Below are 19629 nucleotides of genomic sequence, written 5' to 3' on the forward strand. Positions count from 1 at the left end.
CCAAAACAATAATTTATTGTTTACACCTACTTACAATTGTACCTTTAAATATCCTACAGGGTTTGAAAGGGGAGTCCAATACAAGTGACCTATTAAAGTGGAGTTTATATTTTATTGTTTATACTTATTTCTTAGTGTTAACATGCACTGGGTTTGAGTCAAAAGGTTACATGTGAAAGGAGCCAAAAGATTTGACCCTGGCAATTCAAAGAATGCATGCTTTTTTTGTTCATATTACATTATGTTTATGACATTTTTCTTTTCTTTTCTTTCCTGTTATTCTGCTAGTATTAATACTTTCTACAATGATGATGATGATGATGATGATGATGATGATGATGAAGATGAAGATGATGATGGATCTATTTCAGCTTAAAATAATGATAACCAAGAGGCTCTATAATGCACATGCACACACACTGATGAACAGATACATGTATGACCTTTTGGAGCTTCGCAGTTCTTACCTTCCTAACATGGTGTTGGGATGAGCCGTGAAGTTGGATGGGTCCACCACAAATCTTGTGTTCTCCACAATTAAGGTAACCCTGTCTGGAAGTTTGCAAGAGCCCGTTGAGCAGTTTTGGTTCCTGGCAGGACCTGAATATCAAGGAGACATATCAATCAGCATCACGACAGTTTTATTGTGAGGAGGTTGTCATCCTTTGCGAATCAATCAAATAATTCAAATTGATGTACATTGTGACACATGAATTAAACTTCAATTTACAACAACAACATAACACTTCACTTCAAATTCAGCAGACTACAAGAATGTATGAAGTCTCAACTGAGTTATGGAAAAACAGGAAGTATTATCAAAGTGAAGAAAATTCACACCTCAGCCTTCACCCATCTGCTTAATATTCTCTTACTTTCAAGAATAATCAAATTGAATACAGTCAATGAAATATTACTCATGTTTCTGTCTGAAGTGTTGACAATTTTCATTCAGTTATTGTGTCCACAATTATGAATGTAATTCAATACAGATGGTGAGGTTCTTCTCCATATCATACAACACTTTATAGACACAGACATTGTTCTAATGGCTTTGAATGCAATAAGAATGAAATGGCTGACTACATTAAACTCATTCTCAAAGGGGCAATGAAATATGCTTGTACTGTATCTAAAATCACCTATAACTACAAACTATAAATGTTGCAATTTAACCTGTAGCTACAAAGAAAGTCACCAGACTTTTAATGCTATATGCCACTGCTGCTCCTGTGACACTCATTGTGTGATAAAGAACACCTTTTGGTTCAGGCAAAATTGTTTGTAAATTCAAATGAATAAAGAGTTAACTGTCCACATTATAAGTTTTAAAGTTCTTGTCCTTCAATCTAGCAATCATCATGACAAGTTCATACTTATTAATCTATCAAGTTTTCTATGATTTCAAACAATCTAATTTCCATTCAGCAAACTACTGGATCTTATCAGTTAACTCATCAAATTCTATGTGAATAGCCGCTCGAAAAGGTGCCCTGAAAATTACCATGATGGTCAGCAGCCGCCCGATAATTCCGGGGATTCGCACAGTTGCTCATGGTGGTGATGGTGATGGACGCAGAGGCAACGTTGGTCGAGACCTTCTTGGTCTCGTTGGCAGCTGAGGACGTGATGGTTGGGGCGGCCGTCGGGGCCGCGGTCATCGCCGGTTGGGGGTCTGGAGTGGGGGCCCTCCTGGAAGAGTTTGAAGGCGTTTTGAGGCACGAGTGGGTGGGCGAGTTATCCCGACTGCCGCGGACGTCACCTCGAGCGTCCCCCTCCGTGGGGTCCCGTGGGCCAGCAGGAGAGTGGCGTGATTCGATGCTTGCAGCCAATGGCGATGTCGAGTGGCCTACTTGTGGGTAGGAGCTCCTACAGGTAAACATGACAAGAAAATTCATTTCATCAGCATTGACACTAATCAAATTGAAAGAAATTTTTGTCGCTGTATTTGAAGGGATTGGATTTTAACTTGATATGGGTTACATGGTCACTGAGGAAGATTTTTTTTTCTTTTTTTCAAGCTGCCAAATGCTTCCTAGCATTCAAATATGGGAACAATGATTTTATCAAATGTCCCTCCAACCACTGATCTCTACAGCATTAGTGCATTCACACTGTACAAACTATTGAAGCTGCTGCACCGCCATATTACCATGCACACTCTCATGAGGGCATATGCAGGGCTCCACACTAACTTTTATTTTTGATGGCCCAAAGGCAAACATCCGACCTTTTTTGGTGGCCCGATTAGACCACCAAATTCTTCACTTCTGAAATTTTGGTGGCCCGACGTGCATTTTTGGTGGCCCCGGGCCACCGGGTCACCGTTAGTGTCGAGCCCTGGCATATGCATTTTCCAACAGAGACTGTCACCAGAAACATGTGATATTATGAGCTCTGTGGACAAGTGTATGTCAATGAGTGTGGTAAGATGGCAGCAAAGTGGCTTCAAATGACTGGCAAATATGTGATATATCCGGACATTCCCTGTAGACATCAGTGCCTAAAATACACAAGGTAATGAAGATGGCACAGACAAAAACACTGGATACCGCATGATTGAGAGTCTGTGGTTGTATCCACTGTGACCAAGCAGTGTACAGTTGTACTGATGAAGCGGAGAAGACAAAATGACACCATTTAGATGATGCTTGCAGTGGCATTGAAAAGGCAGGTGTACCAATGCAGCGGCAATACATAAAATATCATTGAGAAGTATTAGTAAGTCATGGGATGAGCAGACGTACGTAAATAGATGTCCGCCAGACACAGAATGGCTGGTGTTACAGTCATAAGAGTGTGTTAGTGTGTCTGTGTCTGAGTGTAAGTGTGCATTACAACAGATACAAGAGGCACAAATACATTTACATGTGTGTATCTTGGAAATTATGAGTCACTGGTTACTGATGGCATTATTTGCAATGTGCATGATGTATTGTAAAGAGAATATCTTAAACTGTGCATTATGGTGTTACATTGATCATACTGCAATATCATATTTCTATTGATGTTCAGCTGGTCAACAGCAGTACCACACTCTCAAAAAAAAAAATTAATTGGTTGACTGAAAGTATTACACTGAGTTACGACTTTGACATGAATCAGCAAACTGCAAAGAGAAACAGCACTATGAGTTACCGTAGAATGCAATTAATTCAGCTGACACACAGACCTGTCACCAGGAAACAAGAACCCCACATTTGTCATACAGCCTGTACTGATGAGCAAGCTGTGTTTAGATGGGTAATATGTATCCATACAGTACAGACAACAGCCCTGATTTCTTGAACTCATTATTGTATTAGTGCTACTGTACCACAATGCTCAAATGATACTCATAATCCAAAAAGCAGAATTTTAGAAATTAAACTTGAGCAGTAAAAAGGCCAAATACATTGTACAGGCTCACATTCCAGCAGCTATTGTGGTGATCAGAAATACACACAGAATACAATGTATCTACCTTCCATCCTGTATAACTTTATGAAGTCCACCATATGCAACTACAGTACCTGCTGGGGCCTACAACATCAACTTACAAATCAAGTTAGGATTGTGAAAACACGATTATCAGCACCTGCATTCTGGCAACCTGGGCAACATAAACATGCCGACAGTGGAGTAACTACGGGTATTCACCATCTCCCACGGACTCACGGACAAAAATAATTGTATTACCATGACTGCCATATATACATGCGTTTTGTATGTCAGGCCGAGCCAGCAAAAGCGGCAGTGCCCATGGCATATGACTGAGTGTTCAATACACATAAGGGGAGCACTGTCGCATAGTGGATACAACTCCTGACTTTCAATCAGAGGACCAAAGTTCGAATCCCGTCCTGTCCTTACGTCCCTGGACAAGATATTTTTACCCACCTGACTGTCCCTCTTGACCACAGTGTATACAACATTGTAGGCACCTGCCAATGCTAGGGTTATAACAATGGCAGGGGCCTCTGATCGAACAATGGCAACACTGCAGAAGCTGCCCTGGATAAAGAAAAACACCATATTATCATTGTTGTTGTTGTTGTTGTTGTCAGTGTCGTTGTTGTTGGCACTATTAGATAGATTTGAAATCTGTCGGAGATTGAAAGGCTCTGCTTTGCAACATATTTCCAGCACAGATTCATTCTCTGTTCATTCATCCTACACATTCCCCAAAGTGTTACATAATAGAAACAAAGCAATGTTTTGCACATTAGACAAATGTAAACAAACAAACCAACCACAAGGGGTTTGAAAATAATTGCAGGTGTTTCCAATTCACAAAAGTGTAATTCTATGAAACAGCATATACATTGTATACAAAGGGTTATCACTAGAAGAAATTGAATTTCTGCCCATTTCTATCTTGCCTCTGCTGATACTAGACACTAAAAGGCCTTTTTTTTTTTAAGTCCTAACTCTTCACCTATTCAATCATTCGATAAAGCACCTAATTTTTGAAGTGAATGTCTACACTAGGTATCAAGGAAAGTTTTGTCTAGAGTCAGCATTTTAAATCATGCTTGTTACTCTCCCCTTTTCAGTTTGAAGGCTATTTCAATCATGGGCCTTCTCACTTCAGGCAGAAGCAATCATCAGCCAAATGAATGAGTGAGAAGAATGCTTATTATCTAAATATGAAGGCAGTCTAAATGTTTAAAGATTATCCAAGAAAATCAATCATTAGTTGCACATATTCTGCAAAACTGTTGCTTCTGATGAAAAACAAAAACAAAAAACAAAACAAAACACACAATATCTCAAAACTGTACAAAAGAAAACAAAAGTAACAAGAAAAGCATTTGAAGAACCCAGACCTCTGCCACAGAGCAGCTCATTTCCACCCATATTGCAATTTCGACTCCAAAAATACACACACACAAAAATAATACTATGATGATCCAGATGGTGATCCAGATATCTGTCATCATCTAGTTATCTGTTCCTCGTGTCATTAATTAACTTTTTCCTGAAAATTTCATTGAAATCTGTTTGTAACTGTTTGACTTATTATTTTGCAAACAAACAAACCAATACCCACAAAAAAAAATTACCTTCATAGCGAAGGTACACGTACGATGTGTACATTATAAACAAACAAAATGCCTTCATTCCTACACAAGTTCATTCATGCATGAGTCTCTCTCATTCTTATAAAGCCCATGAATGTTTTGGCACATTGCACAACCACACTCTCTGCAAACAATGACTTGCAAATGAAGACTGTGTTGCACAAAGTCATCTCATATAACTGCTAGACTTTGGAATCATTAGAATGTTTAAGGCATAATTGAAATTGCCCACGTTTAAAGCTTTGATCTGGTACAATACAGCTGTACTACTCTCATGTGTCTCTGCCCCCTTATCCTCTTTTTGAACTCTGAGCACACAACTGATATCAAAGTGAACTCTTCGTCAGTGTATCGCTGGCAATTTCAACATGACTGGGAAGATTTTCTGAGCACTTGACGTATCATAGTTACAATTCCATTTGTTGTCAATTATTACATACATGTATTGTAACTGAGCATTTAAAACCAATCATAGAGCCCCTCAACATTCTTCAATGCGATCTTAATTCTCACTCTGCTGACAATCATAACTGCCCTTTATTAAATTATAATAGACAAGTTACAAATTCTGTACTTTGATGGAAAGTGTAATTCTATGTAGAAATTAGGTGTACCTTAAGTTGTACAATGTATGTACAGCTCAACCAGATACAAATATACATCCGTACATGAAGGAAAAAGATATTAAACTGTCATACAAGTAGAGCAGTATGTACAATGTAGTATGTGTGCTTGTTGCTTCTTTGATAGTTTGATACATTCCTACTTCTAATGTCAATGAACTTATAATGCAATCTTACGATTCTGTACCCTAAACAATCTGAGAACTCAGCAGCGCTCCACCAATTGCATTTAAGGTAAAGTACATATCAATGCAAATCATGCGGGGTACAGCAGTTCTCAAGCATTTTCCCTTTTTGCGCTCTGATTTTGAATGATTTGCATTATCATTCAGTGCAGCAGTCTCAAATCCTGAATCTACAAAGCGCATATTACTTCAGATGAAACAAACTGATGCACAATTGTTTGACAAATGGTGAATGCGTGCACATGCAAATTTAATTTGACAGGCCATGGACTACAGATGAAATGGCTAGGCTGAAGCTCTACCGACCTATTAGCTGGATGTGCAAAAAGCATACCAGTGCAAGAGGCTGCTTTAGTAGCTATTGTATTTAATTAATTTACTCTTTACCCCCAGCTGCAAGCCTAGTCAGAAGCTTTTGTTCATCTGTTGCTGAAAAAAGTCTGCAATACGGTGTACATAGAATCGATTATGAATGCTATACATGATGTAATTGTAGTTTATTATCATTCAATACAATTTGTATGTCACGCATGCCTACAAATGTATCAAAGGCACGTTATAAATCAGGTTGGCACGATCAACCTTTCTTTAATAACCCACTGCTTTGAAGGAACCTAGTACAGACCATGGATATTTTAGCAGTTCAATGCAAATGGGCAAAAGGCATTCAATGGAAAATGAAGAGATGCATTATCGTGTTGTACCGGTACAAGTGTACTTGTAGTTCTAAGTTCAATGCACATAAAACTCTGCATTATACAATATTCAGAATTATTCCCCACTTGGTCTTAAACCACAAACATGTGCTTGATAACATTTAGATCTAGAATTCAGCATGGATTAATTTAATACAGTGTAATTTTACTTGGCTCCAACTCTGATGTGATATTTAAAATGAATTTTACCACCCCCCCCCCAAAAAAAAACCCCAACAACAACAACACCCACACACAACTGGTATTAAAACCGGACGGCATTCAAGTGTCTATAGTTGTACATGCACGTGTTTGTAACTCTACTCCTTTCTTTAAAAAGCTGTGACACACATGTACTGTACAGCAATACTTTCAACAGAGACCAGAAAATACATCATGATAATGATATAAAAATATGAAAAGTGGAAAGCGGACATTTTCACCGTATGGAAATTTTCTGGCATTTCTTGTGATGTGCATTCAGTGTGAAAATACAAGCAAGCAAAAATTTTTGCTTCCTTTTTGTCATACTACAGTGTAGTTCAGTTTTCGATTCCCCGGAATTTAAAAAAAAAAAAAAAATTCACTTTACCTGGCCGAGCGGGAATACAGGAGGGCCTACTGCACATGTGCAGTTACATAACATTCGTACATAAACTATACAGACAATATTCCAGGTTAACTTTAAATGTCTAAACATGAATCTCTAGCCCTTTCTACTGCATGATTGATACAAAGTTTGATGCATGTCATTTATGAAAAATGCAGAATGCTTGCATGGTTAGTTAAGCAGTAGGCATGTACATGTATCCTGATTCTGGAAGCCTTTTAACCCGCTGAGGAAGAGTCCCGAGTATACTCGGGCAGGTGTCTATGGGAAATGTACGTTGCAGCAAAATCAAACCGTCCTCAATGGGTTAAAGGGGATGGCTTGTAATTGATCAGTGGGAATCAGTGGGAATGCTGTGGGATGATTATTCCAATCTTTGTGGGATTCATTTAAGAGTACATTATATATAAAAAATAATTTTTTTTGTATCTATTGTGTGAAAATTATTTGCTTCAGAATGGTCTCATATTCAAGTAATGTGCAGTTTAATCGCCCCGTCACTGTACAAGCATGCTAACCTGGAAACATTAAACTGCACATTACTTGAATATGAGACTATTCTGAAGCAAATAATTTTCAAACAACAATAGATACATAATGTACTCTTAAATGAATCCCACAAGGATTGGAACAATCATCCCCCAGCATTCCCACTGATTCCCACTGATCAGTTACGAGCCATCTCCTTTAAATTAGTCAACAAATATGAAGAAAAACATGAAAGAAGAGCACTAGTTGCCTTGACTGAGCTTGTTAGCAACATCCGGATCTATGAAGTTCGACAGAACTCAGTCATCACATGACCACAAAAAAAGAAGAAGAGGTAATTAATGAAATGATCAATATCATCACCCTGCATGCTGAAGTCACTTACATTCTGCTGCCAATGATATAGCCACTTTGCCCAACCAAGTACAGAATATTGAACCACTAACTGGGCAAAAGAAGTCTTGTTTCCTCCTAAAAGCCAGTGAATGAGGAACAATTCGTCAACACGACCTACACCTGAGCACTCCCTGTGTCTGCCAAAACGGCTGTGATCACGCGCTTTCCATCTGAACTGAATAACAACCTTTTTACTGAGAAGATTAGGAAGTCGACGCACAAGGGAACGTGCTCAGGAAATGCGGTGGATCGGGAGCAGGGGGGCAAGACAGCTGCGACGTGCGTGCAGAGGAGGGAGAAAACTTGAGGGGGGGGGGGCGCGCTGGATCGAGGAGGGATCTACAGGGGACTTCATACTGAGGCGCCCTCAATATGGACGGAAGGAAATCTGATCAGATGTAAATTGTTCCAATCTAGGGGCTGAAACACAAACAGACACATTACACATGACCCCACTATGCTCGACATTCACTTACCAGGCCTTTGCACATGTATGTACCAGTGTACAGTCAACCGTAGTCCTCACAGAAGCAATGTTGCATACAAGTACTAGAACATGTACCAGAGGTGAAAGTTAGAGTGGCTGTTCTCCACACACACACACACACACACACACACACACACACACACACACACACACACACACACACAGAAGTGCTGTCAGGAAGTGTATGTAATGAATACTAATTGCCCCTACCATTCTCATTCTAATGTGGGTAAAATCCACCTGTCTCCATGGACTAATTATTTAATCTCCCATCTGCCCGTGGCTAAGCAATAGAATATCTACAGTATGGGGGATTAAGGATCTTTTTTTTTTTCTGCAGACAATTTGTGAACAGTCTTTTTCCTCTTCCTTTGTCTGTAACTGTCTGTCTGTCACATCTGTCACAAACTTGTTCTTCTCTCTCTGTCTCTTTAGGCGTTTTCACATCAGCCCGATGTTTCGAAATAGCGCGCTATTTTCTGACTTGGGAAATTAACCCGATCAAGAAATAGCGCACTATTTGATAATGTGAATACAAATTAGCGCGCTAATTTTATCGCTCTGATCGCGAAAATTTCTAGAGTCCAACTCGGGAAATTTCTGAAATAGCGGGATAATTTATGAACTACTGTAAACGTCAATATTTTCGCGCGATTAATTTTTCGCGCTGAGCGGCTCGAAAACGTATTCGCGGGTTCTTAAATTCGCGCTCCGCAGCAGGTTACTTTACTGTAGTACACATTCACTGCTTTCATCCAAAGCCTCTGCTACATAGCTTGCTATGCCAGCGTACGACAAGCGACGTAGCGAGCGGCTCGACTGCGAGTACAAGCACTCAAATACGTAGTACAGCTGTGACTCTAGTACCGTAGTCACGGGGGACTGTAGCATCGATGCGTGCGGTGCACACATGCATGCTACAGTACACAGCAATCTAGGGTATCGTCTCTTCGCACAGTACTAGTAGCGTAAACATGCCTGTACATTGTACTACGTGGCAGGATCATCGATGAAGCGCACACAATTCATCCCGTTCAAAATGTGCGTAGAAAATTGTGAAGATATATTCGCGCGTTCTTGAATTCGCGCTAGCCGAGCGTAGCGCGAAATCCGCGAAAATTAATGTACCGCAAAAATTTCCACGTTTACAGTAGCGCGCTATTTGATAATGTGAAATCGCCTCAAGAAATTAGCGCGATGCATCCCATCATGCCTAGCGTGTGTGACCCGCTAAAGCATGTGCTCTACTGGTATACCCGACACTGTTTGCGAATGCTCAGCTGTCGAATTAGCTCGAAAAAATTTTGGGCTTCTTCTCTTCGGGATGATGTGAATAGGAAATGAAATAGCGCACTAATTTGCGATTGCGAAAAATATCTCGAGCTTGGATTTCTATCGCGCTGATGTGAAAACGCCTCATCTCATCAAACCCCATCTGGTCAGACAATGGTCAGACCCACTTTATAATCTGAACAAAAATAGTCTGTGATACAGCAGAGTGCAATGTTTTATCAAAGGGAATAAACATATTAGCTGCATTCACACTGGCAATAGATCGCAAAGTTTAAGATTGCAAAGTCTTTGTGATCTTTTGTCGTCTGTTCACACTGGCAGCCAAACTTCTTGATCTTTGGATCGAGAAGTTGATGTCACCAGTGCATGTGCACAAGAAAGAAGAAGAGGATGCCATCTGAAAGCTGGTGACTGTGATGTAGCAATAAACTCCGATTCATCACGTTGACGGTGCGCTACAGAGGCAAAGCCCGCAAACAGGTGGTGGACTGGTCATGTGCAATTTTGCAAGGTTTCAGTTTCTATCGTTCACACCGGCAAAAGATCAAGTTTGGCTGGGGTGGGGGAAATATCCCTAGCAAGAGTGGGAAGTTTCACAAGAAGTTTTGCAGGAAGTTTGCCATCACACTGGAAAAACTTTGAGAGCTTTAGGATCGCATACACCCATGTATGAAAACCTCATAAAATACACAGCTTGAACCCCCAAGTTCATTGACCCTACATCGTACCTGTCAAAATATCGAAAATCCTTCAAAAAATCCAAAAAATTTCCAGATCACTACCAAAATTTAATCATCTGTTCCTTGTGTCATTTTCAACCTTTCCTGAAAGTTTCATTCCAATCCTTTTACAAATTTTTGAGTTATTTTGTGCACAGACAAACAAACAAATAGTAATGAAAACATAACCTCCTCCCTTGGCGGAGGTAATCAATCAAAAACAATGATTTGTCATGTTTTAGGAACTGAAAATACATTAGCTACTGGTATTTTACAACTGACCTTATTAACTTTCTGCATAAAACCCCCCAAAAAACAAAAACAAACAAACATCAAATTGCATCTCCAAAGACAAGCATGAAGAATAAACATCTACGAACACACACATTACACTGCTTACCAAACACCAAACGTAATTCTTTCTTACTAATTTAATACCAAGGTTATACAGTGGTGAAGAACCTAACATTGTGCCATTTTAGGGAAGGCACACACACTACACGTATGTCTCTAGATTCTATAATCTAAACAACTTTCGGCAGTGTTACAACCATGTGTACAATTGTACATGCTATCACTTGAAAAGTCTTGGTATATACACTTTTCCCCTCTCCTCTGCTTGTTTTTCAGGCATTTAAATGTACTTACTCCTTTGATTTCTATTTCAACATTGTGCCATACAAAGTTGTTTTTTGTTATGTGTGTATTCCGAGTGTGCATGTGTGTGTGTGCCTGTCTGTGTACACACATGTAGAAGTACACAGCTTCATCTCTGATACAGCTTCATGTGCGATTTTTTTTTTAAGGCTTTCAACGAAAGAAAATGTGTCATGATCACACAGAATTCACACATCAAGCCGCAAGAAGTGTAACGTCCAGCCTTACCCTTCACACCAGAAACTTAAAATATTTAACCCGATTTTGCTACAACACGCATTTCCTATAGACACTAGCCCGAGTATACGTGTACTCGGGACTCGTCCTCAACGGTTTAAAATGGCATTATACATACATCTGTAATGTTCATTTTGAGGTGGAAAATATCTAATATCTAAACACTAGTGTCTTTTTCCCTGTATTCGTGTCCAGGGGGAAAAAAAATAAATTCAGAAATACAAACAACTTTTGCATCACAAAGAATGGTCCATCAAACAGAAATTTTGTCTTCCTTATTCTCTTCTTACATACAACCCTCGAGATTATCAATGTTAGGACACAAGGAGGTTGTTAGTACCTTCAAGTTCTTTGTTGATCTTTATCCATTGCCCAATGGAACAGGGTTGGTTTTGTTAAGAGTGTAAGGGAACTTCAAAATCTCAATAGTGGGTTCATTTCTGGTTATGTTCAGTACATTGTACTTGCCTCCGGCCTGGATGCCACGGAATGTTCCTCCAACTACCATCAGATGTGTCGAGCCGCCCACCCTCACTGGACGTGCCACACCGGTGGTCTGTAGGATAGCCTTCTGCCATGCAAGTCGGACGTCGGTCTTCAGACAGAGCGTGGGGAAAAGACCTAGCAGGTGAATGCCTTCGGAGCAGAGCACTCCACGCCCTCCTCAGACTTCTGGCTTCTTCGGGGTTGTTTTCCCTTCTCAGATTCCTTTTGAAATCCTCACCCCTTGCGAAGATGCACTATTCTACCTAAAGGTCTCTGTGCAAGAAACAAAATATTTGAAAAGAAAGTGATCATTAAATGAAAGAAAGAGATAACAAATTCAATTTTCATTTACTCTGTATTCAGAATAGAGGGAAACAAGGTGTACAGAGGGAGACAAATTGAAGAAAACTCATGCCCTAAAGCATTTGGTGTTTGGCAAACTTTTCACAATTACAATGTATCATGTTGGTAAATATTGCACATTCTGCACTTGGTTGCCATGGACGTTGTACATAAAATGAATAAAAACAAAAATTGCCTCCACAGTGAAGCAGTAACTAGTACAGAAGCCACTACCCCTTGTGTTGTCATACTCTGTGCGCTGTGAGTGTATGCAAGTGTTCGCTACTAATATTTTGTTTACATTTGATCGGCAGTAGTCTACGAGTGCCCTACAATGTATGTACGGCCATGTATACACGTACCTACCATAGCCCCAAATCGCAAACGTAGCCCCAGTAAATGGTGGGGAGCAGTAAGCATGCATCGCGATTGTAAGCCAGGGCAGCCGGCGTGGCAAACATGATATATTGAAGAAAATGCAATCACTCCAGATTAGTCGTACTGCAGCTACGAAGGAGTATGGTTGCGTGTCCAACACATCGACACCCTAATGTTTTTCTATCGACAGAAACTTAAAATCTCTCGCAATTTGCCTGAAATTTCACTCATGTGTCAAGAAAATACCAGAGCTACCAAGTCTCACGCATTCTGTGTGAGACTAACGCATAGGGTCCGTCCCACGATCTCACGCATGACACCTATTTTACTCACGCATCAGGCGAAGTCTGCAACTTGGGCCTATAATAAGGAGCATGTACATGTTTGTAGCTCAAAGGATTAAAGTGTTACCTTTGTAATTGCAATTGAAGGTATATTTCCCTTTTGTCTGTCAAAAAGTGAAAAATAGTCACTTAAAGGACAAGTTCACCTTCATAAACATAAGGATTGAGAGAATGTAGCAATATTAGTAGAACACATCATTGAAAGTTTGAGGAAAATCAGACAGTCCGTTCAAAAGTTATGAATTTTTGAAGTTTCTGTGCAGTACTCGCTGGATGAGAAGACTACTGCAGTGTATGAATAACTTAGATGTCACATGCGTACAACAATATAAGGAAAATATAAAGAGAATTTCACAAAATTCCATTTGTTGAAAAAAGTATACATTCCCCTGACTCGTTACCGACAAATGTTATGGGTAATATTATTCCCCCTGCCTTTAGAAAGAGGCAAGTCAAGTGCTCTTTTATTATGCGAAAAAAGTGAAAATATGTTGAATTTTCTTTTACATTTTCTTTATACTGTTGTACGCATATGACTCACAAGCTGTAGTAGTCTCCTCATCCAGCGGTTCCAAGACAAAAATTTAAAAAATTCATAACTTTTGCATCGATTGTCCAATTTTCCTCAAACTTTCACTGATGTGTTCTACTAACATTGTTGCATTTTCTCAATCCTTATGTTTATGAAGGTGAACTTGTCCTTTAAGTATGCACCAGATCGCACCATTAAGAGCTTAAAATTGAAAAAGCTCCCTACTGTGGGGACACCCCCCTCCCACACCCTCCTCCTGCTCAGTCGCTCAATCGCTCGCATGCCAAGTCACGAAAATCTTGCACATAAATTTTTTTTTAACTTGTCATCTCTGAAATACTCTGAATTCACAAGTGTGCATTAAAAATGCGATTCGCAGTACACGCTCCAAGATAATTGCTTTGAAACGCATGGGTTGTTATTTTGACGCACTCAGTTGCGCAATGTTTTGAAACCAACATCCCTACCCTCTATTGACAATAAATGTGAAATGCACATAGGTTACGCTTTCCTGTGTGCATTTTTAATCCACAGTACCACTGTTTTGCTGTTGATCTTGTTTATTATCGGGTTTTTTTGTAATATTTGGACATCTTCACATCTCCAGTGATGAATGCAATACCACTGCACATCGTCTCATGCGTGAATGTTTGTCCTGTAATTTACCAGTGTGGTACAGTGTAGGTCTAGAATCTAGTACTACCGTGTATAACGTTAGACCATGGGCTACCAACTGCTGCTACTGGAGTGGTACATATGTACTGTACGGGTCTAGATCTACTAGATTCTAGTACCGTAGTTATGGGTAAACTCGGCCTAGTGGGTAAAGTCTGCCCCCAGCGCGCGCAGTACAACTACTACTGCGCGCGCTGGGGGCCAACTTTACCCACTAGGCCGAGTTTAACCATAACTACGGTACTGTAAAATTACGTACGAAGTTAGGTACACTCATACAAAATAAATCTATACGTAAACTTGTCAAGAGGACTGTCACTGAATTCATCTATATATCAAATGTCATGCGTGATACTTGCTTTTTAGGATATTTGTTTGGAATCCGGAATAAAAAGAGAGAAAACTGTCCTTGAATATGTCTAAAAATATGTATACTAATTCCGTCCCATGAGAATTCGATATCGCGATAACGGCTTGCTATCGCTAAGCAAAGGCTACTACGCGCCCGTTACGCGCTCTGAAATACGAATCTTCTGCTACGACCAGCTCGGTCGGCTAGCTAGCGCAGGGCCGCAGCCTCGCGAGATTGCGAGCCGCATGTGTCGCGTCCGGTTCGTGTCGCCACTGCTTTCGCCGCGCTGAACTCCTGGGGCCACGGCCGGCCCACCATAGGGCCGTAAGTTGAGTGAGCCGCCGAATTCTCCGTCCTTTGCAGGTTTACCGTGCCACTATACTAGCGCATATTGACAGTGAATGGACCAGAATAACGTGGTCATCTGCATTTTTATCATGATTTTTCGTAAGGAAACGACAATATGAAACTGCTCTGGACATCGACACACAAAAAATTCTGCCAACGAAAGTACTCTTGCCATCATCGCATCATATTCATACCTCCATTCACGCAACACGTTATTGTACCATGTACAGTATAACTGCATAGACGCGCGCTCGGTTCCTTCCCGCTAGCGCGAACGAAGACTGCTCACTGCCCGATATCGTGTGAAAATCGTTCCTGCAAGCCCTACTTTGTGTACTCATTGCATCTATGCGCTACTCAGAGCTACCATGCCGTGGTAAAAGAAAAATCGTACAAGCATTCAAGATTGTTAAAAAACACTAAAACTTCAATAATCTAGACCGACACATTCCTTAAATGCATTTTTTCACGGAAAACTTGCATGTGATCGATTCAAATGTAAAAACTAGCCTCAGATTTCACTGTTCATTCAATGACATAAAGGTCGCATACCCCCACAAGATTGCTGTCTTTCGAAAGCAGCAGTACTCATACAGTAGCAGATCACCGTACACGAGTGTGAAAACCGATTCACTTAAAGTAAAAAGAATATACACTGTATTCATATGACCAACCTTCATAGAGCAACATGCCGATAGCAAAACGATCGCACAGAATCGGGAACGATTTACGCATTGTCAGCCATTGACTTTTGTGACACATCCGCGACAGCGCCATCTAGTGCCTATGAGTGTACCTAGTTGTAGTTGTAGTTGTAGACATCTCAGGGCCTAAGTTAGCTAGTAGGATTGGGGGTACCACGTATCGTCACCCTAAGGATCTGTAGCTTGTTTATTCTAAAAATATAACACAAATCCGCCTAATTCTTACCTCAAATATGCCATAAATACTGCAGTTTTGAATGTCGTGACCGCCTCGTTGATTATGAATCTCCGTTTTAAAATAGCGCAATTTTAGTGCGTGCGTTCCGTTTTCTTCGCGCAGCTAAAAAGGGAACCTTGCGATCGGCACCCCCTCCCCTCCATAGGTATACACGTGAATTTCACAGCATAGGTAATACACGTGAATTTCACAGGCCATAGGTAATACACGTGAATTTCACAGCCATGCGTCGTTACTGAGCGGATGTGTAATTTTTAGCTTGGTTTGTTTGAGTTTGATTTTTCGTTTCTTTGTTTTTATTGTCTTTATAGCTAATGACACTTAATCCCGCGCGTACCTTTTCGTTCTATACGCAAACAGCCATGATACGCAGGGTGCCGATGGGAAGGTGCCCTGCCGATAGGTGGTGCCCCAACAATAGTAGGGTCTAAATTTAGTGCATAGTGGCAAGTGCTAACGTTAAAAAAAGCAGCATCCAGTCGCAACGAATGACAAGCAAGAGCCAAGACCGACCGACTGTAAATCTAATATATTAATAGTCAATACAGCTGACTCAGACTGAATATTGTATTTGTAACTAACGTTTAATAGGAGATCTAACACAACAACAAACAGTTAACGTTACTGCACTAGAACGGTCTATCTCAGTTCGGGAAACCCACTCACAAGGGGGGCCCCTCCTTATAAGTAACCCGTCCCCCTTATAAGTAACCCCGTCCCCCTTATAAGTAACCCCCGGGGCACCCCTTATAAGGAGTCTCCACGCTTTTTTGCAATGCAACGCGAAAATGACAGGACTGCGGCAATTCGCTTGATTATGTCCATAAAGCTTCACAAGTTTCCTAGTTACTCACGAAATTTGAGCAAAATCGGTTCGAGGCATCATATCTAAAACCATGGATTTAAATGCGATGTCAAACAACCCATGCGAATGCTGAAATGCGAGCGATTACTGGCGCGAGTGTCGCCAGGCGCGGCGGCGCGGCAATGTTTGAGTGCAGACGTGGCGACTGAGAAAGCCACCTGAAATGAACGAAAGTCTCCGTACTCAGTCGCCACGTCTGCACTCAAGCATTGCCGCGCCGCCGCGCCTGGCGACACTCACGCCAGTAATCGCTCGCATTTCAGCATTCGCATGGGTCGTTTGACATTGCATTTAAATCCATGATTTTAGATATGATGCCTCGAACCGATTTTGCTCAAATTTCGTGAGTAACTAGGAAACTTGTGAAGCTTTATGGACATAATCAAGCGAATTGCCGCAGTCCTTACATTTTCGCGTTGCGTTGCAAAAAAGCGTGGAGACTCCTTATAAGGGGTGCCCCGGGGGTTACTTATAAGGGGGACGGGGTTACTTATAAGGGGGACGGGTTACTTATAAGTAGGCACGTCACTCGCGCGCACCCAAAAATCAGCCGTTTCAAAATGATCGTGCGTGTTAGGCCATTTTCATGTGAAGTGAGTGATGATACTGGGGTGAGAAATCATGATTGTTTTGTCAAATTTTTGAATGATGAGAAATAAAAACATACATATTTAAGAAAAAAATATCTGTTTCTTGCGTGTCTGTGTTGATGTGTGTCCGTTCTTGATGACAAATACGAAAAAAAGAGGTTTGAAGCGCGGCTTACCGACACGGTCAGGGAAGCTCGAACGGCGATATCTCGGTGGCAACCTCCGCGCCACGCAATTTCGTAACCTGTTTGTGTGTGCTTTCTGCATCGTTACCGGGTGCCACACGTAATATATCTGGAAATGAGGTTGCCAATCACCAAGCTGTATACCTTGGCATCGGGTACCGAGTCCCGAAATTTTCCAAGATAGCGACTCGCGCCGGCAAGCGACGGGAAGGCAAGAAGATGTACTTTTTTACCCGAATTTGCTCGAATATCTAAATTTCGATATCAGATTATTAATTTTGAAGTATTTTCCTTTCATTTGATATATGATTCATTTTTCAATTATTTTCATGGCATTTGGGACAGCTTATTGTTTTCCGCCTTCCACTCTTTTTTGCAGAACTGCCTACGCTACGCTACGGCCGCGAACCACGAGTCAGGGTTTGACCTTGTGCAGCGCTATGCCTATCTTTTACACATGTTAGCTGGACTTAGTTTATTTTTCAACAAATTTGACTGGCCCGTCAGTGATTTCATGACCAAATTGAGGTATTTCCACGCTTTATTACAAGAAAATTACAAAATTCTGAATGCTCATTTTTTCTTTTCTTTGTGGTATGTCCAGCTTTCTAGCAACTTGACGGTGTTTGGGCAATTATGAATTTATGATTTTTTTTTAAATACTGGGTCAAAATGTGCCAAAAATGCAATTTTCCCAAAATGGCTGAATTTAGGGTCTTTTTTCGAGTCTTATTTTTCGCATAACTCGAGAACGAAAAAACGAATTTCAATTTTTTTTTTCTGTTTTGTGTTTCTGTTATGCCCCTCCTTCCTCTGCAAACGGTTTTAAGTTAAAATAAAAAAGTTTTAAAAATGGTGTGATATGCCTATTATAAGGAGGGGCCCCCCTTGTGAGTGGGTTTCCCGAACTGATCTAACGTGCAAAAGAGTAAAAAAAGTAAAAACCCTGTATAACTGTAGTCTTGCCTTGTACTGTAGGCCTACTACCCCCAGTTTTCAGCCAGCCTCCAAAATCCGGACACTTATCACGAGCAAACAAATTCTACCGTCACAACACACGCATCATCACATTCATTATTGGCCTTCATTATTTCACATAGGGTGCCTGCTAGCATTGCACGGTCGTTCCTCTGCCAATGGTTGGGTACGCAGAGCCAGAGCAGCAGAGCCAGAGCGTTCTCGTTCGCTAAACCTCGCTTCCTACACACAGTAACTAGCGCACGTACAGTAAGAGGAACGGGCCCAAGTAAAAATATCAAGAAGAGTCATAGGAACTTGTGTTCTTTAGTCATACCTAGCACGATTATACCAACATCATTTGAACATCAACATGATTACGGCTTACTTACCTTATACCTGTGACTCGGTTATCCCTCTTCTATGATTATCGCCATGTTTTTTTGCACGTTCACAGATGCGATGATCAATGATGAAACAACGTCTAGTTTTCGATGATGCAGGGCCTAGGGTCTTCATGAAACTGACCGTAGAGGGCGGACCTCTTATTGTTCTCTCAAGTCTACCTGATATGATACTGCAGTAGTACATGTCATTGTGTACTCCCGATAATGCAGTTGGCATCCTACAAGCACAACTGCCAGTTGACCAAGTGAAGGAGAAATTGTACACTACTAGTAATAGATTATTATTATTACTTAGTATTACCAGGGGCGGCGCAGCCGTGGGGGCCGTGGAGGCTCGGGCCCCCACACTTTTTGTGCACCATACAAAGGAATACATAAGGTGTCATCACTTTGGGCCCCCACACTTTTTTAAACCCGGAAGTACGTAAGTGGCACTAAAATAGAAATAAATAGAGATCTTGAAGTATGGCGGCGGTAAGGTTCATTCTCTGAGGACCTTTTTTTTTTTTTTTTTTTTTTTTTTTTTTTTTATACCACCCGGAAATGGGATGGGAGAATGAGCTGAGGACCTTTTTTTTTTTTTTTTGGTTTGTTTTTTTGCTTGTCAGCTGAAGAAACCCGGAAGTGGACGGGGACGGGGAGAGATGAGCTGAGGACCTTTTTTTCGTTTTTTTTTTTTTTTTTTTTTGCGTGTTAGCCCATGAAACCCGAAAGTGGGCCCCCACACTTTTGAAAACGCTGCGCCGCCCCTGATTACCATCATATCTACAAC

At 40.9% G+C, this 19629-nt stretch overlaps 1 protein-coding gene across 1 annotated transcript in view; it reads right to left on the bottom strand.

Annotated features, from left to right (window-relative positions):
* Positions 1-18866, bottom strand: part of LOC139708888 (BTB/POZ domain-containing protein KCTD20-like) — a 30549-nt gene extending 11683 nt beyond the window's left edge. The window contains exons 1-4 of the mRNA XM_071620855.1: positions 18850-18866; positions 11923-12213; positions 1505-1869; positions 468-600 (exon numbers count right to left, since the gene is read on the bottom strand). Coding sequence (XP_071476956.1) covers positions 468-600; positions 1505-1869; positions 11923-12032 — 608 coding nt within the window. The 5' untranslated portion in view covers positions 12033-12213; positions 18850-18866. The remainder of the gene's footprint in view (positions 1-467; positions 601-1504; positions 1870-11922; positions 12214-18849) is intronic.
* Between the last annotated feature and the right edge of the window lie 763 nt (positions 18867-19629).

The sequence above is a fragment of the Diadema antillarum genome, unplaced genomic scaffold (assembly GCF_040938485.1).
Source record: "Diadema antillarum isolate AM-2024a unplaced genomic scaffold, OU_Dant_1.0 scf00000037, whole genome shotgun sequence".
Lineage (NCBI taxonomy): Eukaryota > Metazoa > Echinodermata > Echinoidea > Diadematoida > Diadematidae > Diadema > Diadema antillarum.